Source organism: Sarcophilus harrisii, chromosome 3 (assembly GCF_902635505.1).
Source record: "Sarcophilus harrisii chromosome 3, mSarHar1.11, whole genome shotgun sequence".
Classification (NCBI taxonomy): Eukaryota; Metazoa; Chordata; class Mammalia; order Dasyuromorphia; family Dasyuridae; genus Sarcophilus; species Sarcophilus harrisii.
The window spans coordinates 367,111,971-367,138,910 of NC_045428.1; the positions used below are offsets into that span (position 1 = coordinate 367,111,971).

The 26,940-nt window shown below is 32.5% G+C and overlaps 1 protein-coding gene across 2 annotated transcripts in view; it reads left to right on the plus strand.

The window, feature by feature from the left end:
• The window catches only part of SATB2 (SATB homeobox 2), a 217,356-nt gene that overhangs the window by 109,836 nt on the left and 80,580 nt on the right, over positions 1–26,940 (plus strand). For both annotated transcript variants that reach the window (XM_031960233.1, XM_012544916.3), the window contains exon 7: positions 9,937–10,409. In XM_031960233.1, the coding sequence (XP_031816093.1) occupies positions 9,937–10,409 (473 nt within the window). The remainder of the gene's footprint in view (positions 1–9,936; positions 10,410–26,940) is intronic.

Below are 26,940 nucleotides of genomic sequence, written 5' to 3' on the forward strand. Positions count from 1 at the left end.
TCCCTATTAACATCTCAGTCTTATGAAATGCTGGCTAGTTTTCCAAAACAATTATTGTGACCCTCTACAAACCTTTGTTTTCCATTGATAATTTTAGACTTTTAAAATGGAACATGTTTTAGTGGGAAACATTAAAGTTTTGGTGTCAGGAGATAAGTATTTGAATTTTGGCTTGGATATTTATTAGTTGTTGTGGCTTGGGCAAGTCCCATAGCTTGTCTAAACATGTGTTTCCTCATCTTTAAAAGGGGAATAACCATACAACCCATTTTGGAGGCTGTTGTGAGATAAGTAATCTGTGGAAAGCTGAAAATACTTTGTACTTGTGATTTGCTAATGTGAGATTATCTTCTTTGTGAAAAGGTGCTTTTGGAAAGTTTGCATCCTTATAAAGGCATTCAAATAAAGAAGCAAGTATTAAAGGGAGAAACTGTCTTATAAAGAACACTATCTCCCCTTTCCCCCAATATGATTACCTACTGATGAGTTATGAGCTAGATGCATTGTTACGGTGATAGTATAGAGAAGCAGGGTCCAACAAATGACCTACCTCAGAATCCTAAATTTTAGAAATCCAAATTTAAGTATTTGAAAAGTAAACTTAGTAATGCTTAACTTAACTCTTCATGAGAGATAATTTCTGATTTGCTTGTTAATCAGCATTTACTTTGAGCCAATTAGGATAACACACACTGGAGTTTAAATGGGGAGGAAATACATTTAATGGTCCGGATCACTTGTTTTCAGGTACTAGAAATCATCCAGTTTAAATTAAAAGGATTAATTTATCTAGTCCAGAACTGACTGGGGGATTCTTTATGGTTTTTAAACCAATCTATTGTTCAACTGGCACTTCACTTTTTCCTCCTTTCCTGCATATATTTAGTGCCACAGAAACAAAATTTTTAAACTTATTACATAAAGCATCTAAACATCTATTGTTTTTGAAGATCAGTGAGATTATAAAAACAATAGGATATTCTTTTTGTCTTCATGGGTGCTATATGGTCTTATAGGAAAATGGGATATGCATGTAACTAACTAGTAATAAAAATAATTTGTGCCAGATGAATAAAAGATATGTAAACAAAGTACTTACTGATATAGGGAGGGATCCTTATTGCTCACCAGATAATAATAGAAGTCTTTTGGGAGGACTTTAAATCTACCTTCCATCAACTCTGTATTTGTCTTGTAGATATTGATTTATGAATAAGTTGTTTTTTCCATTAGTCTAGAATTATCTTAAAGAGAAGGACCATTTGAATTCTTTTTTTTTGGAGGAAAGGGAAGGTATTCTTGGCACTTAGTATAATTCCAAAAATATAATAAATTCTTTTCACCTTGATTGAATTCTTGTTAGAAATGATGTTGGTTATGAGACTTTTTTTAAAAATGAGGGTGGTAAGAGAGGACATTTCAGGTATGAAGAACAGATAATCTGGGCAAAGGCACTAACTGAAATGGGTAATAGAATGTTGTAGATAGGCAGTTTTTGTTTGTTTTAATCAGGCCATAAATATTTATTAAGCATCTGCTATGAACAAACTGGGAAAACATCTTCACAGTTAGAGGTTCTGATAAAGGCCTCATTTCCAAAATATATAGAGAACTGACTCTAATTTATAAGAAACCAAACCATTCTCCAATTGACAAATGGTCAAAGGATATTAACAGACAATTTTCAGATGATGAAATTGAAATTATTACCACTCATATGAAAGTGTTCCAAATCATTATTAATCAGAGAAATGCAAATTAAGACAACTATGAGATACCACTACACACCTGTCAGCTTGGCTAAGATGACAGGAAAAAATAATGATGATTGTTGGAGGGAATGGGGGACAACTGGGACATTGATGCATTGTTGGTGGAGTTGTGAATGAATCCAACCATTCTGGAGAGCAATCTGGAATTATGCCCAAAAAGTTATCAAACTGTGCATACCCTTTGACCCAGCAGTGTTTCTACTGGGCTTATACCCCAAGGAGATACTAAAGAAGGGAAAGGGACCTGTATGTGCCAAAATGTTTGTGGCAGCCCTGTTGTAGTGGCTAGAAACTGGAAAATGAATGGATGCCCATCAATTGGAGAATGGTTGGGTAAATTGTGATATATGAATGTTATGGAACATTATTATTCTATAAGAAATGACCGGCAGGATGAATACAGAGAGGCTTGGAGAGACATACATGAACTGATGCTAAGTGAAATGAGCAGAACCAGGAGATCATGATATACATCAACAACGATACTATATGAAGATGTAATCTGATGGAAGTGGATTTCTTTGAAAAAGATACCCAATTCAGTTTCAATTGATCAATGATGGACAGAAGCAGCTACACCCAAAGAAAAAACACTGGGAAATGAATGTAAACTGTTTGCATTTTTGTTTTTCTTCCCAGGTTATTTTTACCTTCTGAATCCAATTCTCCCTGTGCAACAAGAAAACTGTTTGGTTTTGCACACATACATTATATCTAGGATATACTACGACATATTCAACATATATACGACTGCTTGCCATCTAGGGGAGGGGGTGGAAGGTGGGAGGGAAAAATCGGAACAGAAGTGAGTGCAAGGGATAATGTTGTAAAAAAAATTACCCTGGCATGGGTTCTGTCAATAAAAAGTTATTATAATTAAAAAAAAAAAGAAAATACTATTTTCAAAAAAAAAAAAAAAAAGCATCTGCTATGTACCAAGCACTGTGCTAAGTGCTGGGGATTCAAAAAAAGGTAAATAATACCTTTGCTCATAGGAGCTCAGAAATGTAATGGGGAAAGCCTACACATAAAAAAGATGATATAAAATGGAGGGAGAGAGGGCAGAATATGAGAGGACCTCACTGAGGAGTATGTTGAAATCTTTCATCCAGTTGTTGCCTTGGATTCTCTACTTAAATGAAGAATCCAGGAAGAAATTTCCTCTATACACCCTTCATGCTCTTCAGTCAGTATCATCAAATAATCATAATAGTAGCCAGTATTAATATAGCACTTACTCTGTGTTGGGTACTGTACTAAACAGTGTACAATTTTTATCTCATTTGATCCTCATAACAGTCCTGGGATGTAGGTTATTTTCTTCAATCTACAGAGAAAATTGAGTCAAACAAAAGTTGTGACTTGCCTAGATTTATACAGCTACTAAGTGAGGCTAGATTTGAAATCAAGTCTTGGGCTTGTATTGAGATATGAGTTTTAGAGTTGATTCTATCAAGTGAGGCATATTGGGAATGAACAGCTTGGCTATGGTTTCTGATGATACCAAAGTTCTAAATAGGCATTCACCAGTCATTGAATTGTTCTCAGAGTGGTTATAAAACAATGGTATTAAACTACTATGAATGGTTAATGTGTGGAAAATTCTCAGACTTGGCAATTTCTCTTATTTACTTCCTATTAATCATGTCATGAGTATAAATTCCAGGACTGTTAAATTTCATAGTCTAATAGAATTCCACATAAGTGGGAACAGTTTTTTGATGATGATTACTATTTGGAATAGAGCTATATGTTGGTGAGAGTTGAAATGAGAGAAGAAATAACAGAATTCATCTCTTCTTTTGTTAGATAAGTAGGATTCTGTCTTCCATAGTTCTGTTTCCAGGAAGGTATGGATAGGGCAAGAACTTGAGTTCTTCTGGGGTTTCACAGGTGGGGATCAGGCATCTGGGAAGCATTCTACTTTTAGATTATTCTTCCTTCTCTTTATATTTAGAGCATATCTCTAATTTTAATATATTGATTCTGATCAAACTAGGCATGCAGTTTCTGATTGTTAAAGCCAACTGTGCCTGGCTGTAGACTGTCTTCTTCTTGATCTTATTTTCCTTTGTGAAATTTTCAAAGACTTGGATGGGAGTTTGGGCTTTAGAGATGAATTCTTCCTATCAAATTCTACTGAGTTCCCAAGTGAGTCTGACGGGATATTTGGACTCTGATGGGCCTTTCATTTGAGAAGTTTCTCTTTTTCTGATCCAATAGAGTTATATACTGATAGCACCATGGTAGTTTGAATGGGTCAGGACTAGGTATCCTAATCTGAGTTTGAAAGAGAGGTCTTGAAATGATCTATAGTTTTCACAGAGAATTACAGTCTTCTGCCTGCTCTGAAGTGAAGACCAGGTTGCTGAACTGAGTCATACCAAAGAGGAAGGATCTGATGGGAAGTTTTGAAAGTTATTTTTTGAAAAAAAAAATAGGGCTAATAATCATTGATCTTAGACAAAGTGAAACGTAAACATTCAGTTGAAAGAAATCTGTCATGTGTAAGTGACATTAATATTGTTTTAGATGCATGTCTACATATGTGTAAATGTATATATGTATATATGCATGTGCATATAGGTATATGTATGTATATATAAATATGTGTATATACATATATGTCTATATATGTATGTATAGACAGTTATTAATATAATGTCTTCTATTATTATATATGCTTTCTTGAAATGGACATTTTTAGTTACATATTTTGAATTTTTTCTGATATTCTGCTGGGCACATACATTTTTTAAAAAAAATTCCTTTTTTGTCTTTCTTTTTCTTATTTTGTATTTAGTTTTAACTAAAATTAAAAAAAGAAAAAAATTGTATTCACATAGACATATTTGTGGGAAAAATTCCAGACATTTTATTATTTTTTACAATTTTTATTTTTGGTCTACCCCATGTGTTCAGTTAGAATTGTCGAGTCAAATTCATGGAGGTCCTCAGAACTCAAAAATTTTTCTCAAGAAAAAGATCAAATGATTTTTTTTCAAGAAAATTGCAGAACCTACTGTTATCTTTTGTTAAAGAGTTCTTCCCAAATAAAGTTTTTTTTTTAAAAGATGACAAGCTAAAATAATAATTGCATTTTTTATAAACCAATGAGAAATACTGGGCTCTTTGATCAAAACATTTTAATTAGGTTGGAATTGGAAAATTTAACCTGTTAATTACTCTATTCTTATGAAGGTCAGTCAACAAAACATTTAAATAGATAGATATCAATTAGTCAAGAAGTATTTATTATGAGTCTGCTCTGTACCAGGCTGTTTACTATAAATTCAAATACTACAATGAATGAAACAATATCTACTCCCAAGGAGTTTGCAAGTGATTAATCACTTGTATAATTTTAAGTGTATGAAATTAACTGTTTAATGTTATTTTGGATAAGACTAAGTGCTCAATGTGTGAATATTGTAAATTGAAGAAATAAGCAATTTATTAGAAAGTTGCCATAATTTCAGAAGACAAAATGAAAAATGAAATAGCAGAAACTTTCATTAAAAATGAAAGTTTAAATCCAGTGCTTTTAAGAATAAAATGACAACTTGAATTTTTTTGTAAGTCTGATAAATAATGAGAATTATGAGGGTATATACATGTTCACAATGAACTTTCTAAATACATTAACAGTTTTTCTTTAAATTGTATCAGAATAGTTATGAACCAGTAAACAAACTGTGATATGTTTGGTTACATTTACAAAATGATTAGCTGAAGTACTTAGTAATTATTCTAAAAAAGTTGTTTTTTTGTCTATTAACTTGCCCCTCCCCCAGTTTAAATCTTTATTGAAATCTTTACAAGTTCATTAGTTCACTTTTCTGTAATAATCATAGAATCTGTTACCCCTATTGTCTCTGCTTTTGGTAATTTAGGATTTTATAGTGTCTCATCCAGAACAGCAAATCTTACTGAATACCTGTGTAGTTGTAGATTTTATAAGTAATTAGAATTATATAATTTTAAAACTGCAAAGTAATGCTGAATGCTGACTTTAACATATATCCTAGAAGGGGCAGCTAGGTGGCATAGCTGATAGAGTGCTGAGGCTGGAGTCAGAACTCATCTTCCTGAGTTCAGACCTGGTCTCTTACTAGCTATCTGACCCTGGGTAAGTGACTTAACCCTATTTGCCTCAGTTTTCCATCTGTAAAATGAGCTGGAGAAGGAAATGGAAAACTACTTTAGTATCTTTGTCAATAAAACTCTGAATGGGGTCGCAGAATCACACATGACTGAAAACAACTGAATAACAACAGAAATAGAACGATTTTTTTCTTTATTTTCTCTTGCCATCTGTTTTTCTTTTGAAAGAAGAAAATGGGGGAACTCCTAATCCAGTAAATAGAGAACTTTGGTTAGTTGGATGCTAGCTAATTGAAAATTACTATGTATGTAGAAAATTACAAATTAGGTGTTTTAAAAATTGCATTACAATTATGAATTGATAGGATGACCCTAAACAATGAGCCTCACCTTTTACTACTTATTTCTATAGTAAATCAAAGCTAATTTGCTTGCCTAGCAAAAATTTCATGAAAGCTAATGATACTTTTGTAAATAGTTTTGACCCTTTCAGATATTACTGACTGGTAATCACAGGTTACCATACTAATATAAAAGAGAATTAAATTGACTCATTTTAAAATAAAATTTCCATTTAAGTTCATAGTAGTTTCTTTTTAATAATTGAATTTATAGATTAAAAAGGAAAGATGGTTTTGAAAAAGTATTACACATGAATGCAAGGAAGAAGCTGCTTTCAGATATATAGAACAATAGTCATTAAGAGCATAATAAAAATTATCATATAAATAATTTAAATTATATACAACTAGGGGAATACTGCACCCAAATATGTTTTTGTCTTCCTTGTGTACTTTTTATATTGACATTGATCACTGAAATCACTTGACTTATATTTTAAATGTTCTTGGCTACCTGTAATACAATGAAAATTATTGAAATGGAATGTAGTTTTGAAACAAATTCACTCTCATTAGAAATAAAGAAATTCCCACAGACCTTTATTTCTCTAGCTAATCATGGATACTTAGAAGCTTTGAATCATTTGAATGCTTAGGAGCCATTCTGGAGCAAAATGTTTTAAGTCCTATGAAGTCTGATCTGAAACAAAATATTCTTGCCATTTTGGAGCACATTTGTTCTAGTTCCCTGAATTTGGACTCAGAAAACCTCTGTTCTTACTTTTGTACTTAATAGTCAGGTGACCATGGAAGGGAGTCACAACAGTTCTGAGTTTAAAGTCCCTGATCTGCAAAGTGGAAATGGTAATTCTTATACTATCTCCCCCACAGGGTTGTTAAGAAGAATGTACTTTGTAAAACTGAATGACTTATAGCAATTTGAGAAGTTGCTATAACTTGAAAACCCTATGTATGCATAGTTCTCATGAGCCAGCTGTGGAGATTGAGAGAATCCCTATGTGAATCAGAATGGTTATAATATAATGTTTCTTAGGTCACTTGGAATGTAATATAATGTCTCTTAAGTTATTTGGAATGTCCAGTCAGCAACATGATTTAAGTCCTATGAAGTCTGATCTGAAACAAAATATTCCTGGACTCCCCTGATTCAATCAGAAATACTGAAGAGGCCCCAAATTCATGCAGGTTTACTAGAGACCTCTTTCTAGTTCAAGGGACTATAACTAGAAACAGGACGATTGAGTCACTGTATACTTTGTCAAGAGTAGAAGGATAGTACAATTTTATGAGTCAGTGAGTTGCTCCTCTGAATGGCCCCAATATGCATGTATGTTGCTGTACAGTGGAATTACTATCAGTCCCTCATCATGCCTTATCTCATGTTCTTTTGAACATGACCATGCTGATATGCATAAAGTTGAAAAGGTAATTTCTCCCATTCTGCCTTTGTCTTTGCTCTTTGTCTCCAATTCAACGCAAGAAATTTTTATCAGAAACTTTCTGTCCACTATGGAAATTTTTAAAGAATTTTAAAATATGGGGATGGCTAGGTGGCACAGTGGATAGAGCACCAGCCCTGAAGTCAGGAGGACCAGAGTTCAAATCTGGCCTCAAACATTTAACATTTTCTAGCTGTGTGACCCTGGGCAAGCCATTTAACCCCAATTGCCTCAGCATAAACAAACAAATAAATAAATGAAAATAGAATTTTTAAATATAAGAAAATAATTAAGATCTGGAAAAACAAACAAACCCCTGAATCTAGTTTAATTGCCAAATGCATATATCACTAGAGTTAACTCCAATTTAGTTTTGCTTCCAGTGTTCTGATACATAGTGGCTATGCATTGTCTTTTTGTTAATTTTCTATGATTCTAGCAAAATTATGAAAATGTTTAGATGCCATAGTGAATTTGAAAATGCAATCCTCAAATGTTTTTAAAAATAATATTTTACTTATCCCCAGTTACAAGTAAAGAAACTTTTTTAGCATTCGTTTTTATGAGATTTTGAGTTATAATTTTTTCCCTTCCTCCCCTTCTGTCTTCCAAAGATGGTAGGAAGTTTGATATCATTTGTACATTTGTGCTATCATGTAAAACATATTTCCATATTAATCATAGTTGTAAAAGAAGAAACGGATCAAAAGAAAAAAAAAACATGAGAAAGAATAAAGTAAGTGGGGGAGGGTGGAATTAGTCCGATCTGCATTTAGAGTCCATCAGTTTTTTAATCTGGATATGGATAAGATTTTCTTTTGTTAGTCCTTTGTACTTGGATCATTGTGCTCCTGACAAAAAGCTGAGCCATTCATAGTTGATCAACCTACAGTGGTGTGATGCTGTCTATGCTTTCTTGGTTGTCCTCATTTCACTTTCTATCAACTCATTTACAAGTCTTTCCAGGTTTTTCTGAAATCTGCCTGTTGGTCATTTCTTATTGTACAATAGTGTTCCATTATATCTGTATAGTTTGTTCAGTTATATTCCAGTTGATGGGTATCCCCTCAATTACCAATATTTTGTCACCACAAAAAGGGTTGCTATAAATATTTTTGCCCATGTTTGTGGCTGCTTCATTTCCATAATACTTATTAACTCAGGGTATATAGCTGTTTTGAATTTTCATTATGTGTGTTTCTGGTTTTGTTTCTAAGAGGACTTAGCTCTCCCTTTAATGAGATGTATTCCTTAGATGAGAGATATCTGAAAGGTGGTGCTCATAAAAAGTGTGACTGCAATTCTCAACAGATTGGTCTTAGATTGTGTACTTTCATAAAGAAGTAATATTAATCAAACAACTTTAATAGGATTAAACCAGAAATTGAACTTTCAAAAAACTGGAGAAAATTGTTGACTACTTGAAAACTTTACAAACATAAACCAGTATCTTTCTCTCCCCTGCCTCCTAACACTTTTATTTTAGTAAGCAAGAACAACCTGCTACGTCTGACTTTTTCAAGGGTTGATCCTTTCATTTACTAAATAGGTAACAAAATAATAACCCATAGTGGAATAAATTTAACTGCTTGTAGAGATATCTTGTGATAAACATTTTTTGACCTACATTCATACCTCAATTATTCTAAAAACAAATACACACAACTCTTTGTATAGTTTTCTTCTAAAAGCAGTTAGCAATTGAATACATCATGAAGATGCAGTCTATTTTAGGAAATTGTTTATGACAGTATTCATAGTTTTTATAATAGCAGGTTAACAGTTAATTTGGTAGGAGATATTGTCCTTGTCATTTCCTGGTAATCATGAACTGCACTATTGCCTACAAACTCTACAAAGAGAGCAACTGGTGCATTTATATGAGAGTAATCTAGGGAGTTGATTGAGAGTTTGAATATGGAAAGAGTTCAGATTGTGTAGTGTTTATTTTTCTCTTTGTTATTCAGTAAAATTTATTACTGAAGTAATTTCAACAAAGGGGAAACAGTTAATAGTTTTGATTTGAAATTTTTTCTAGTATGTTTTAGTTGAGGATGAGTTTGTATGTAGGTGGAAGTGATTTTCACTTACAATACTCTAAAGGTACTTTCGCCACTTTTCTACAAATTTTTCTGTGGGGAAAAATAAAAATCTAATTGAACATACTCATATGATGAAAGCATGGTAATTCATTATTAGCTATTTTAGTAGCAACTATGTGATTTAAAATAACAAAATCTTATTTTTGTTTTTTGACAGTGGAAAGAGTGGAAAGAGAAAACCTTACAGACTATTGTGTTCTGGGCCAACGTCCAATGCATTTACCAAATATGAACCAGCTGGCAACCTTGGGAAAAACTAACGAACAGTCTCCTCATAGCCAAATTCACCACAGTACTCCAATCCGAAACCAAGTGCCCACATTACAACCCATCATGAGCCCTGGTCTTCTTTCTCCCCAACTCAGTCCACAATTGGTAAGGCAACAAATAGCAATGGCCCACCTGATAAACCAACAGATAGCTGTCAGCCGACTATTGGCTCACCAACACCCTCAAGCAATCAACCAACAGTTCTTGAATCATCCCCCTATTCCCAGAGCAGTTAAGCCAGAGCCAACAAACTCTTCAGTTGAAGTTTCTCCAGATATCTACCAGCAAGTCAGAGATGAGCTGAAACGAGCCAGTGTTTCCCAAGCTGTGTTTGCTAGAGTGGCTTTCAACCGTACACAGGTATTATTTTCTTTATTTTTTTTACTTGCATCAGGAATGCTAAGGGATACATGATTGGTTCATTCTGTGGTAAGAAATAATTGTGACCATGTGTCATAAATGCTATAAATCCTTCAATATGAACAAGATCAGTTTTTAGTTCAGTTAAATATCCATAGCTAGTGGCTTCCCATTTTCCATAGGATGATTATATTTAATGGCAATATAATATAAATTCTTATTAAGCTCATTTTATAATTTTTTCCTTTAAGAATTTTTAGATGATTTGATAATGAGTTTAAATCAAAGAAGGTTGTGAATATTTCTTTTAATTGCTACATTTCTCTCCATTATTGACCCAATGTGCTTTAGCAGATTTGCTGTAGTCTATAGTGATTAGAAAATCTCAGTCTTTAATAATACTGTTCCAATCCACCCTGATGAAGTGTACCTAAACTAAAATCAGAAGAATGAATTTATAGTGCGATTTTCTTTTTTATATTTATGATACATTCTTTTGTTTTATTTTTGGGAATTATCATCAATTCATGGCAAATCAACATTTTAGTTCCAGGTTTATTTGAAGCTCTGTTTATATGCTGCCTACCTAGAAAATTGGAAGCATGATTGTATATGGCTTAGAATTTCAAAAGATAGGTGAATAGATTAAAAATATATTTAGTAAATGCTTACTATCTTCTAAGCATTGTTCTAGTCATAGGGGCCACAAATAAAAACAAGCAAGCTATTTCTCTTAAAAAATAATGATAGCTTTTTATTTTTCAAAATACATGCTAAGATAGTTTTCAACATTCACCCCTGCAAAACTTTGTGTTCCAAATTTTTTTCCCTCATTCCCTTCCCTTCCTCCTGTCCTGGACAGCAAGCAATCCAAAACAAATTAAATTTGTGCATTTCTTCTAAACATATTTCCACATTTATCATGCTGCACAAGAAAAATCAGATCAAAAGAAGGAAAAGGAGAGAGAGAAAACCAGCAAACAAACAACAAAAAGGTACAAATATGATGCACATTCAATCTTCATAGTCTTCTCTTTGGATATGGATGGCTCTTTCCATCATAAGTCTATGGAAGTACCTTGAATCACTCTATTGTTGAAAAAAGCCAAGTCCATCACAATTAATCATCACATCATCTTGTTGCTGTATCAATGTTCTCTTGGTTTCTATTCACCTCACTCAGCATGTTCATGTAAGTCTTTCTAAGCTTTTCTGAAAGCAGCCTGTTCATCATTTCATAGAGAATAATAATATTCCATTACATTAATTATATTACATTACATTAATAAATATAACTATATAAATATAACTATATAGCTATTCCCCAACTGATGGGCATCCTGTTCCCTGCCAAATACAAAAAGGGCTGCTACAAACATTTTTTTTTGCATATGTGGGTTCTTTTCCCTTTTTTAATAATCTCTTTGGTATACAAACCCAGTAGAGATACTGCTGGATCAAAGGGCATGCACAGTTTGATAGCCCTTTGGGCATAGTTTCAAAATGTTCTTCAGAATGTTTGGATCACTTCCCAACTCTAGCATCAATATATCAGTGTCCCAGTTTTCCTGCATCCCCTCCAACATTTATTATTATCTTTTCCTGTAATATTAGCCAATTTGAGAGGTGTGAAGTGGTACTTCAGAGTTGTCTTAATTTGAATTTCTCTAATAGTGATTTAAAGCATTTTTTTTCATATGACTAGAAATGGCTTTAATTTCTTCATCTAAAATTTGTCTGTTCATATCCTTTGACCACTTATCAATTGGGGCTTAGCTTGTATTCTTATAAATTTGAGTCACTTCTCTCTATATATTATTTTAGAATTGAGTCCTTTATCAGAAACATTGGAAAAATCAGAAAAAATTTTCCCTAGTTTTCTGTTTCCCTTCTAATCTTTGCTGCATTGATTTTGTTTGTACAAAAACCTTTTAATTTAATATAATTAAGATTATCCATTTTGTACGTCATAAATCTCTTGTTCTTTTTTGACCACAAATTCCTTTCCTCCCCACAGATTTGAGAAGTAGACTATCCCTTGTAATCCTAATTTGCTTATAGTATCACCCTTTATGTTTAATCATGAACCCATTTAGATTTTATCTTGGTATAGGGTATTAAATATGGGTCAATGCCTAGTTTCTGCCATACTAATTTCTAATTTTCCTAGCAATTTTTGTCAAATTGTGAGTTCTTACCCCAGAAGCTAGGGTCTTTGGGTTTATCAAATACTAGATTATTATAGTCATTGACTACTGTGCCTTGTGAACCTAACTTATTCCACTGATCCACTACTATATTTATTAGCCAATACCAAATGGTTTTGGTAAACACTGTGTTATAATATAGTTTTAGGTCTACTACAGCTATCCTACCTTCATGTGTATTTTTTCATTAATTCCCTTAAAATTCTTGATCTTTTGTTCTTCTAGATGAATTTTGTTATTAATTTTTTCTAGCTCTATAAAGTAATTTCTTGGCAGTTTGATTGGTATGTCATTGAATACGTAGATAAATTTAGGTTAAATTCTCATTTTTATTATATTACCTCAGCCTACCCAGGTGCACTTGATATTCTTCTAATTGTTTAAACCTACCTTTATTTGTGTGAAAAGTGTTTTATAATTGCATTCATATAGTTCCTAGTTTTGTTTTGACAAATAGATTCCCAAATATTTCATATTATCTACAGTTATTTTAAATGGGATTTTTCTTTCTGTCTCTAAGCAAGATATTTCTTGCAACCGGGAAACCTTGCATTCTAAGATGGGTAGAAAAATAGATAAAGGAAATCTGTGAATGGAGAATGGAATATAAGGAAATCTGTGAATGGAGAATGGAATATAAGTGTAGAGATGACTGGAAGAAAGCTTAATGTGAAATCTGACTTATCAGAAATGAAAGCCAAAGAAATTCTAAAGTTGTTGCAATGGGGAATATGGAGAGAATAGGAATAATTTTTGGATGATAGCTAAAGGCAACATAATGAAGTGATGACCAGGAAGTAGTGTGGTAATTTGTTTCTATATAAGATAAGACATAAAAATCTTACCTATAGAGTCAGATTCCTTAGGGAAGCATCACAGGCTTTTTGAGGAGGGGGGCAGAGAATTGTAAATGATGGTTATAGTGAAGGAAGCATGGTGAGGCAATCACTGGTGAATTAAAATATAGTATATGATACATTTTATCCTAATGGAAAGAGACAGGACTAAAGACTGTTGGTATGTGGGTATATAGTTTGGTTAATGAAAAGTCTTTCTTAACCTGTATCTTTTGTACATTTTTATGGATTAATGATTTGGGTGATGACATTACAATCTTGAAAATTACAAGTTTAAAAGATTCTGATTGAAGCCTGGAAGTACAGTTTTGTTATTTTCCTTTTTTCCATTAAAATGTTAACATGGGTCTATCCAGAAAAATCAGTTTCAATTAATGTGAGTTTAAATTCATGGGCTAACCTTGAGGGTATCAAATGGAAACTAGATAGGAATGTGTGTGTATTTCCTTTTAAAATTCTGTTTTTAATTTAGGAGAGTATTTCATCCCATAAGGATCATTACCTATTGTATATAAAGCTTGACATAATCAACGTAGATGATATTGACAGAATGACATATTTTGAACTTAAGCAGGAAGTCACTGGACTTATGACTGAGTTTCACTGTCAGGCTTAGTAAGTAGAAATGAGACTTTTCAATTCCCCAAGAAATCAAGTTTTTTTTTTATTTTTCTCCTTTTAATGAGAAATTCTATTAGTAGAATCTCTCCTCCCCCCCCCACACACACATACACAGGGCACAAGATAGAGTAGTAACAAAGTATAACTTCTATTTGAAAGGAATCTTCACCTCATATCTTCACATAGCAGTGAGAATTAAAAACCATCTTATTATTTTCAATGGACATCCATAGCAACTTATAATCTTTGAATTTAGTTGGTTTGTTATGTAATGTACTGTATTTTTAATTCATCAGGCAAGTTCATGAAATAATTCAGTTATTTTTCATCTGTTTAATATCAAGTTTAATGCCTTGTATATCTTGTTATTCAACAATTAATATTTCCATAATCTTTTAGATATTGATATAGAAAGGCAAGTTAGGATATAAAAATCATATTCATAATTTAAAAACTAAGCATTATTAAATACTTCTCTACTTTTTTTTTCAAAAATACTTTAACCAAAGTAGCTAACCTTTCTGAAGGAGTGATTTCTCCAAAGATAAAGTGTTTAATTAAGTTAAATTAAGCTTCCTTGTAAATCTGACCCTGTTTCTTTAGCTCTATCAGTTAAATAATTATAAAAATAAAATTAATTATTAGAGTTTCCCCCCTCAGAGATTGTCTTTGATAAATTTTAATCAATTATTTAATTTTTTTAAAATTATAAAAATACAACTTGTTCGAGAAATTGATCTTCTACCCATTCTTTAAGGTAGATTTTCTGTGGATTCAAATGAAGCTAGATTTTATCAATATGATGGTTTAGATTTTTTAAAAATACCATCTCCTTTAACTTGATGACAAACAAAAAAGAAGAGAAAAATAAATAATTTCTGTTTTTGGAAAGGGAAAATTCTTAAATATATGAAATATTAGGCTTGATTAACAGTGCTATTGGTGGGGGGGAGAGACTAAATTCATATTGTAAATAATCTTGAAAACCATCATACCAGGAAAATAGATGAGTAACATGGGTACAAGATTCATATAATTTAATGGATAGTCTCTAGGAGATCATAAAAGCTATGATCACAGAACAGTTTGGCTACAGGTTAGTACCATTGGGTATCAGAAAAGCATATGATTTAGAGCTGTATGGGAGCTCAGTCTTATCATCTCATTTTACAAATGAGGAAAATGAGGGACACACAGAGAGAATCACTTACCAAAAAGCATACAGCTAAAAAATAACTGAGCAAGATTTAGAGCCAACATTTATACCATAGTGCTTCAACAGAAAGAAAAACTTACCTGCTTGTTTTCCCATTTCTGAATGCCAGATAAATTTCTGGTATAATGGTTTTTGGAAAAATGATGAGATAATGTAGAGTTATGATGAACCTATAATACCATGTCATGCTTACTTACAAGCAATAACTTAATAAATATTTGTAGATTATATGAACAGTAATGTCACAAGTATTTGTGTTAAAGTGACAAAGTGAGATGATGTGTTCAGTTTTGGTTCAAGTAGAACCCTCTGCTCAAAAATCATAGGTCTCTATAGAATATTTTTAGGGGACTAATGGCATTCCATTGTAAAGTTCTTCTCTGTGCAATACTGGAAGGCAGAAGGAAATACTGAGCAGCAAAACCCAAAACTAAAAACATCAGTTTTGTCAAAGCGTTATCTTTAACTTATATATCCTATTGATTTTTTATAATTCAGGAGGACTATATAAACAGTAGTGTACTTTATCCCATGTTGAGTTTGAAGAATGACACTAATATTCTTTATCAAAATTAATTAAAATAATTCTCAGGCTTCAGACTTTCCTTTTAACACCCATTCAAAAAAAAAATCAATGACTCTCTGGTGATATGATAGCCACCCAACTTTATTTAAATATTAAAAAATCTTAATATATCTGAATATCTAATTTTGTGGGACATTATTAGTTAGATAGTGGAGCATGTGCACAAATAGAAACTGTAAACAGTCATTTTTTTTTTTTTTTTACTAATTTTGTTTCCTGTCAGCAATGCCATTGATGAAGTCAGTAGGAAAAAAATCTGAAGGTTATGGTTAGTGTATTAGGGTAGGTTTTCATTTTAAAATCAACCATTCTGACTTTCCTACAGCCTGAATTTCTCTGTGTTTGAGAATTCCCTTTCCCAGATTTGGCCCATAGACTCCTGTTTAATTTACTTGTCTACTTTACCATATTGTCACTTTTATGGCATCTCAGTTTGAATCATTTGACCCCTTGTCTTGCTATATAGTTTTTATTAATTGTAGTCTTATGACTATGTAGGAGCTTAATTTTACTGTAGAATAATTTTCAGATATACATTAACCCATAATTAAGTATAGCTTCATAAAATATGTACAGTGAAGATTGCTTAATAGATAAGCTATTCTATAATTTATTTGAAAATCCAATGACCTACATATTCAGATGCTCAGAAACCCCTTCTTACTAGGATTGTTTCTCCCTCAGGACCTCCCATCTGAACAAATCTGTTAAATGAAGTAGAGGAAGCTTTGATCCAAACTATGCTAAATCCATTGGAAAAAATGCCTTGTTACATGTGAGTCAGAGCAATACAATGTCAGAAAAGTGAAATTTGAGGCAAATTACTCAGGTGATTCTGATATTCTAGTACTGTTATGTGATGTACTTTCTTATATCAATGAAAGCAGTCATGTTTTTATTTTTTTTCTGGAGGAGATAGTTGCAAACACCTGAATTAATGTAGAAATGTTTTTCAAAATTGTTACCTTATTCCCCTTTTCACCTTAGCCCTCCAAAACTCTAGGATATCACAGGTTTAATTGTCTTTTTTTTTTTTTTTTTGTACTGGATAATTTCACTAGGTCAGTTTGTTAATGGTATAATCTCAGTAGAAGCATAAGTTTACCATTCTGTAATGGTAGAGTCACTAATTTGGAATCTCTCTTTTTCTTCAGTAATTAAAAATAATCACTGAATTGGCACTAAGTGTAACCTTTGTTGGGTGATTAGGGAAAACATGAATCCTTTTATATATTTTGATAGTGTGTTTAAAAGTCTTTCTGCATGCATCTCCTTTGCCTAACTTGTCCTCATTTAATTACTTTTTTTCAATGGGAAAATATTAAAGCCACTGTTTACTCATGAAAACCACATATTAAGAAGAACTTAGCATCAGAATCACAAATACAATTTATGAAATCACACAGCAACTAGAGAATGTTTTCAATGAGTTGGAAAATTGGATATCATGGAAGCTGGCAGTTATGTTAAAAACAAGGAGTTTGAATATCTCATGTAAGATGGCACTAGTTAGACTTTCATAGTTTGTTTAAAATTTGTTTGTATTATACACATGCCCCAAATTACAAAAAAATAAGATTTCACTGGATCTCCCTTTATCAACATCTCGTGTTTGAAAATGACACATTAATAGGGCCCTTGGGAGGAGTAACATGTGGAAATATTGAAAGTATAAGGATCTAAAAAACTTAAAAAACTGGACCTTTTTTGGGGGGGGAGCTGGGAGATGCCTTGGGATTCTTTTGTTTAGTTATGCAGCTTTCTTAATGCAATAATAAGTCCATTACTTTGTAGATTTTACATAAAGAGAAAATTTCTTCCATCATTTTCAGAGCCTATTACCAAATGATATCGCTGGTAGATATCACTATTTTTCTATACTCAGTCACATTACAGAGGCCAAGAAAGTCACATAGTAACATAGATGGATCTATATCCCAGGAGGTCTTGACTCCATGGTCCAGTGCTCTGGTTATAAGATCACAGGTGAAGACCTGTATGGAAAAGGAAGTCCATCCATTGAACTATTGATTCTAAATATGAAATGTTGCAGATCAGGCATGAACATTTTATTGAGTTTCAAAATAAATAATATACAAGCTTTTGACTCCAAAACATTAAATTAATAAAGTGGGAAGACATGATACTGATAGCTTTTGAAAACAGCAAGCTTTCATTTCAGACTCACTGGCTTGAATTCATAGATTAAAAGATTATTATGTTAGTATTAATATCTTCCAGAATAGCAGAGACTAGGAACTATCACCATCTGATAGTAAGATGGATCCAAGTGGAAGTTTCATGCTATTTCCTACTCTACAGTTTCCTCATTTGGACTCTGTTTCCCACTGCCTAAATGTTCTTTTATTACATCTGTGACTTTTACTAATTTACCTCTTTTTTTTGGTTGTCTCAACTGAGATATTAATGAGACTTTGAGACTAAAACAAACAATTGTTGAACTTCTATTAGGTGCAAGAACCTGAGGGAGATGCAGATATAAAATAGAAATAATCTCTGCCCTCATGGAGTTTACCACTTACTGGAAAAATATCACACACACACACACACACACACACAAAACGAATGCAAACTAAAGCATCAGTGCTAAGAAAACTAAGGAGTGCAGAAGAGGGAGAGAAAACATTCAAACTGAGAGGATTGAGGAAGTCTTTATGAAGAAGGAACAGGAACTGGAATTGAAGAATAAAAATTTCAACAGGATGGGGTATTGGAGTAAGTGCTTATATTTACTAAGATAAAACCAGAGGCACAAAGGTAATAATAAAATTTAACTGGTGTGTGTGTGTGTGTGTGTGTGTGTGTGTGTGTTTAGGAGTATAGATATAGAGTAAGATAACATTGGAAAGGTAGTTGAAGCCAGATTGTGGAACGACTTTCCTGTCAGACTAAGGTATTAGAGTTTTATTTAATAAGCAATAGAGACCATTGAATTTTTAAAAAAAAATTTTTAGTGGAGAAGGGAATGATTAGATTTCTGCATTAAGAAAATTAATCTGATAACTATATAGACTGGTTTGGGGTATGGAGAGAACAGAGGTGGAGCAATTTATTAGGATGCTATTATGATAGTTTAGGCAAAAGATTAAAAGTATCTGAAGTGAGATGGTAGTAGTGGGAATGAAAAGAATGAAACAGAATTCAAAAGACATCAGAAAAGCAGAATTTACAAGACTTAGTGATTGATGGTATAAAGTATGTTTTGCATATCAAAAAGTTTATGTTCATTGATTATTAAATTTACAATGAAAAAGAACATATAAAATAAAAGAAAAGTAAAAACAATTTGGATGCTGAGACTGTTGTTAATAGAAATAGAAATTCAAAATAATGCAGGTTTGAGTGGAATTTTGTGTTTGTAAACATGTTGAATTTGAAGCACTGGAAAGTTTTTTTTAAATAGTTAATAATGGTGATCTGGAACACAGTGATGATGGGACTAGATATATAGATGTGAAAAACAGAGGCTTATTGGATTTAGATTTGAAGGGGAACTTGGAGATCATGTAATTAAAAAATAGCAGACATTTTAATATCAAAGAAGGTACATCTGCAGTGAGCATTCCAAATGATTATAAGACCTAAGTTAACCACTTTGCCCCTACTGACTCCTCTAAAAACAGAAGATTGTTGCATTGCCAAGTGCAGGGGTCCTCAAACTACAGCCCATGGGCCAGATGCGGCAGCTGAGGACGTTTATCCCTCTCACCTAGGGCTATGAAGTTTCTTTATTTAAAGGCCCACAAAACAAAGTTTTTGTTTTTACTATAGTCCAGCCCTCCAACAGTCTGAGGGACAGTGAACTGGCCCCCTATTTAAAAAGTTTGAGGACCCCTGGCCAAGTGCATTGTACATTTATGAAACATAGAGGTGCCAAGAAAGAATATTTACTAAAATAATATACAAGCATACAAAATAGCATTCCTAGGACATTATATTCGTACATTGTAATTTGGAATCTTAGACCTTCTATTCTTTTATTTCAACAAGATCTTAATAACACATTTATTGACTTTCTGTGAAGAAGATAAAGATATAGTACTTTGTGTAAAATGTTGACCAGTGACTCTTCAGAAGAGTCAGTTGTACTAGCTGATGGTAACAGCTCTAAGTCTCATAATACATTCTTACATTCAATTTGCCCTTACTATTACCATTATCACTAGAACATATAAGGTAAAATTGTTCTTCCTTTCTCTTCTATTTCACACTAAAGATACTGATTTGATAAGATACCAAATTACAAAGACATAGTGAGGATATGGGAGCATATATTGTATAATAACTTCTTTCTGGAATTTTGACAATAAAATAAATGCAGAAATAAGGATAGATAAATTAAGGGATTAGCGCAGCTGAATAGTAAAGTGTACAAGGCAAAGAATTGGAAATCAAGGTGATGCCTATCAATTGGGGAATGGCTGAACATTTTTTGGCATGTGATTATGGTGGAATATTTGGCTATTCTCAATATAATGATTCAAGATGACTTTGAAGGATTTTCATCTTCAAATTCAGATTTTGCAAAAAATGTCAAAGATCCCTTGGTGTATGTGGTTTTATGCTTTTGCCATGAGATTATAAGCCTATTTCTCATAAATTGAGGATTCTCCATCATGTGACAATGGCTTCCTCTGTTAATTAGTTATTCAGATTTAGAGAAGCATCATATGTATGAACATTTTCTTATTGTATTAATTGATCAATATCCCAAATTATCAGAAAGTGATTTATAATTTTACAACTACATTTTAAAGGCAAATTTCTAAAATTAGGCCTATGATATATAAACTAGGAATCCTTATAAAAATAAGGTAATATATTCATATTTCCTCCTAATTTAAGACATTTTTAAAATATAGGTTTTTATCTACAGAAAGTATAAAAGTACTTATAAAATGAAATAAGCAAAGAAATTTCCTAACCTAGTCTACTGATTCAGTTGATAATTCTGGTGTGGCTTTCAATATACATGTAGTAATATTAATGAAGTGAATTTAGTCATCAGAAGTACAGACATGGAAAAATATAATTAATCTGTTTGAAGATGGTTATAAGTTACAATTTAGTTAGGTGATGATATCATCAGATGCGTTTTGTTTCTAGAATACCCTCACTACAGCACAGAACAACTTTAGTGTGAGAATTTTTCATTCTCTTGCATCAATAATTACAGAGATGCAGACTATTTGAATCACTCAGAGGTATAAACTAGTACTAAAAACATCTTTACTGAATCAATCAATAAATCAAAGACATTTAAAAGTAGGAATAAAAAATCCTTGATGGAATCCTGAAAGGAATGAAGGGCATTAGATGAAGCAGGGTTATCAAAAAGGTTACTCAAATTGGGTTTGGACTGAGGAACATAGTAGCCATACTCTGTGGAGCATGTATAAAAAGACAAACCAATCCAGATTGTGGCATTCCAGTTTCAAGCTAGGATATATCAGTTCCAGTCAAGATCATGAAAAGTAATCACTTGGGGAAAAAAAAGAAAATCCTTTCTCTATCTCCCATCCCCTTGACTTTGGAAGATTTGAGACTTCCTATTGCCATCTTGGCAGTGTCCCTGGAACATCTGATGCAGTGTCTGTATCATCAGCAAACAGCTACCTGAAGAAAAGAGAGTTTCAGAAACCCAGAAGACTGCTAAACAGTGCCAAAGTAGATCACGAATTTCTGCATTGCTTTTTTTGCCACACATATTTGAAGTATGAATCTACTTTTTGATGGACTCTATATACACTTGTGAAAATGGACTTTTGTGGGAGGGGGATGTTTCATATCAACTAGCCTCTATACCTTACTGCACTACCTTATTACAACTAAGGAAAAGCTAATCTAATCTGGCTGGCTAATTGGTACCAACTACTATTCATAGTGGGAAGCCCACCTTTAGAGGTTTATGAGTACTAGAAGACCATTTTTTGGTCTTCTAGTTCTTTGTTGGTAGCTACCCTTTGGAAACACAACTTGCAATAGTCAATGTAGATTAAGAGATGACTTAAGAGCCTGGGTCAGATGTTTTTATGCTTGCTACTTTACTAGTCTTATCTTAGAATCATGGTATAGTAGATTAAAAGCAGGCAGGAAGACCTAAGTTTGAAATGCGCCCCAATCATTTTTTAGGTGAAGGACCATGGAAAATCATATAACCTCTTTAAACTTCCATTTCTCTACCTATAAAATTGGAAAAATGTTATCTGTGGTATTTGTATCACATTTTTTTGGTGAGGATCAAATTAGATTTTATTTATATGTGTGTATTTTCTATAAATGTATATTTGCACATACTGTATGTAATTTTGCAAACTTTTACTCTATTATTACTTTTGGGTAGGCGCATTCATTTTTATTCATTAGTAGTGTGAGCAGAGCAAAGAAAATGTAGATGAGAGGTATGGAAATAGAAATGAGATTTGGCAAGCAATTAGATTAATGTCTCATACTAATTTTTTTGTTTTGGGACCCCTTTACACTTTTAAAAATAGTTGAGGACCCCAGATGACTTTAATTCATTTAGTTTAAAAGATGTAGATATTTATTATATTAGAAATTAAAATATCAGTATTAGTATGAAATAGTTTTGACCTCTTGAAAGGCTCTCAGGGACCCTAAGGAATCCCCAGACTACACTTTGTAAATTTTTGGATTATATCATATGAGGTGAGGGAGAATGAAAAGTTGGGGATAACACTAAAATTTTAAACCTGGGCGATTATAAGAATGATACTCTTCATTGTAATAGGGAAATTTATAAAGGTGGTAGGGAAAGATGATTAGTTTTGTTATAGGTATGCTGAGTTTGAGATGCTTATAGAACATACAATTCAAAACATTTAACAGCCAGTTAATGATATGTGATGAGATCTCAGGAGAGAGATTAGGTCTGGATATATAGATATTTGGGATTTTTCTGCCTAAAGATGATAATTGAACCCATGAGAGCTTTATGAACTCACCAAATGAGAATGTTCTTTTAATTAGGGTTTTTGAACTTTGTGAAAATCATATTTTAATAACTGCATTTCAATATAATTTTTTTGGTAATTCTATGCTTTCTATCTTATGCATTTAAATCATTATTCTGAGAAAGGGTACATAGTCTTCATCAAACTGCTAAAGAGTCCATGAGACAAAACAGGTTAAAGAAAAAAAAGAGGACCTATGACAGAGCTTTGGGGTACACCCACAGGTATAATAAAGATGATGAACCATCAAAAGAAACTGGGAAGGATTGCTCAGATTAGATAAGAACCAAAAGAGAGTAATAAAAATCCTGAGGAGGCAGAGTATTTGAGTGTCAGATGCTCAGATAGATTGATAAAGTTGTATCTATAGATAAAAAATTTTTGCTTTCTTTCTGGGAAGTCTTTTTTTGGGGGAAGAGTATGGTAGATAAGCTTATTTTAAATTTATTTTCAGTAACTTCTTTGTGTATCCTCAAGTGTGGTTTTTATAGAAATAGTGCAGCTAAGGGGGCCTAGTCATTGCTTTGTTTCAAAAATGTTTTGTATCCTGAAACCTCTTCGTGTTGTCTTGTTTGCTTTAAACCTTGTGTGTTAGGTCACAAAAGTTTTCTTTACTTGTACAAGAAGGAGAATGCTGTCTGAAAGAAAAGTGCTTAATTTAATAAATTGCAGATTTGATATATATGAAACAGTTGTTCCAACAGCAGAGTTCACACTGCCCAGAATTTCAGTTTCTTTTAATTTAATTGTATTCAGTAGTCTGAATGAAAAGATCCTGAATACTTTGTGAGTCAGAATTTCAATACATGCCTAACCAGAGACTGCTGCTGGCTGCTAGGCAAAGAGAGAACTTCTACTCTCTAAAAACAGCAGAATTCTACAATGTTTGCATGCACCTCTTCTGTGATTGCTTCACTCGCCGTATGTCTTTAATATGCCTAAGAGTAGTGCTTATATGTGTATTCATGTAGATACATTTGGAGATTTGTAGTCTTTAAATTCCATCATGAATATATTTCTAAAACAACACATTTGTGTATATCTTGATTGTACATATATATGCTCACACATTTATACATACAGAGGGCATTTTTCTAAGTACTGTCTCTCCTACATTAAAAAAAAGCCACATGCATCATCTGTCTTTTCTAATAAAGAAATATTATAATAAAAGAGATGCCTTATTAAACTAATGCAATAACACCATTTTCTTTGAGGATTTAACACTTCATTTTTAATAATAAAAATCAAATTGTCATTGTTGTGCCCTGTATACATTTTATTTAAATCAGACTAAACATGCTGGCTTTGTGGCTAAGCAAGGCTCTCCAGAGAGAGAAGTATTTTTAGCATTAGACAAATGAGCTTTAGGAGTCAGGTTTGTAGCAGAATTGTGGGCTGTAATATGCATCCAAGGTGAAACCTTTTATTTTTTTCATATTGTATCACAAGAAAAAAAAATGGCTATTTTAGATTTAGAGAGGAAAGACATGAAGAACAAGAGAAGAGGGAGAAGATTGTCTATAGCTAAGGGAAGTCATGTTACTTATTTAGATGGTAGAATGTCAAAACATTCTAACATTGTGCAGTTTTTCACTGTCTCAGCTAACCCTGGATTAACCTCTAAAATTTAAGAGATTCAGTTCAGTTTTTGTGCCTCGTCTAGGCCTTTGGTATGAACAGGCTTTCTCATGAGAATTCCAATACGTCTGGCTCTGATCCCAGTTGGACCTAGGAATTTCAAAAGTGTGTGAAAAATGAAGACTAATGAAAATACATTAGCCACCAAGAACACTGGTGAACCGGTTAGATGCGCTCAGGGAACATACCTTTATCTTTTTAAAGTAACTCATTACCTAAGGATGCATTGTTGAGGAGACTGAGTATGAATACTTCAAGAAGTTTTTAATCTGCCATTGGAATGAAAAACTGTCATAGTCAAAGTAAAGTATTGATTATAGTAGTTTCATATGCAGTATAATTTATATGTAATTCTTTATTAAAAGTGAATTAAATTTAAAGAATTCAAACTTCCTTTTTATTATATCTGATCGCGTTTACCTTCATTAGTTTGTGGGGGAAAGACAAGTCCTTGACTAGAACATTGATGGTTAAGATACTGATCTCAATTATGTGCATCCTTTTGACATTGATTATCATACAAATATATTTTAACCAAAAGTAAACTGAATTTTTACTGACTAGCCATATTTTTGTCCTTTAGCTTCTAGTTCTTCCCTGGACCCTTAAAAACAAAAATAACAATAAAAAAACAAAAACAAAACCCCATGATTTTTACTTAGTATCGTTTTTTTTTGTATTTTTTTATCCTTGCAAATTTGTGTGTCTTCCTCACCTTAGAATATAGAACATAAACTCTTTAAGGTAAGAAACTGTTCAATTTTGTCTTTTTTGTTCCCAGCACTTACTATAGTGCCTGACACATAGCAGGTGCTTCAAAGAATATTAATTTTTTAATTGTTGGATTTCTTTGAAAATGTTTCTTCTTAGTGATATTCTTGAGAAAATAATAAATTCTTAACTAAGTGAAATTAAAATTTAAGCTTTTAATGAAACCTTTTTCTATCTGTCTCTTATTAGACATTTAAAACCCTCATAAGCACCACTGACCACCTTATTCCTTTTATAAGAGTGTGGAGCACTTGGTAATGGCTGAAGTATTGCTGATGGTTTATTTCATAAATTTAGTGGAAAATGCATTATCTTAAAATAACAGGTTTAAATGTAGCAAAGTACAGTAAAATGATTTAGAATTAAAGGATCTGGATATGAATGTCATTTGAATTACTTTTTGCCTCTGGGACCTTGAAGACATCAATTTCACTTACCTGACCTCAGTTTCCTCATCTAAGAAACTAGGTTTTATTTGTGGGATTAAACTAGCCAGGCTCAATGGTCCCTCCCAGTCTAAGACAATAATGCTATTAAATGTGGTCCATTCTTTAAGTCATTAAAATAAGAGCAGCAAAAGTGCTGAATCTTCTACTATGTGACTATTATAAGGAATGTTAACATTGAATCCACAGGGGATACTAAAGGGAGAGGATTCTGGTAGCAGGTAACTCTTTTATGGGGTTGTTGACCATAAGCATTTTAGGAAAGGGAAGAAATACTGATAATATGACAGAGTAGTAGTGTAGGTGGCATCTGGTACCAGTGTAAATGGTGTCTGAAAGCCAAAACAGTTTCCTTGCTCTGCAGGGTTTTTTTAAAGAGTTAAATATTTAATTTGGATAAATTATGGGATTTCATCTTGTGAAAATTTGTTGTCATATTTAGACCATAATAGATATAGCTTGATTTGGCACAAATAGAGAATCTAATAAATAGAAAATAAGATTTTGAAGTCAGTAGGATAGTGGCTAGAACTGTGACTCAGATTTTTTTTTAAATGACCTTGTTTTAAGAACGTTGTAGTCTTTAATCTCTAGATTTGTTTATTTGGTTTTTAGAATATTACTTCAATGAAATTATTGTCAAAAGAAGTGGTCATTTCTTCCCTGTGGATCTGGAATAGTATATTAATACAAAGCAATATGTACTTATGAGAAAAAGATGAAGATTTTAATTGAACTACAAATATAAACAAATATGCTATTATGCCATACACATGAAGGGAACTATTTAAAGAGAATAACCTTGAAGAATTTTATTTTTTTATTCAAGGAATTTTTCAGAATTTTAATCACTAAATAAAGTGATTAATATGTGATGAGAAAGAACTTGTTTGCTTCTAAACTTTGCAATGTGCAAGTATTTTTAAAAAGCTGTAATAAAAGGATTCTCCCTAAGCTCCATCCTCCATCATCACAACCAGCTGTATATCAAAGTTAAATTATGTGATCTAATATATAATGTTTAAATTACCATATTTTTTCTCTATAGTAAACGAATATTTGTTGAAATGAGGTTGGAATTCCTTTATCAAAGGAATGTTATAACAAATGTATGTATTACAACAAATATGTGAACATTGCAGGTTCTCTTTACTTACTTCCCACCTCAACTGCCACAACCAGAAACATAAT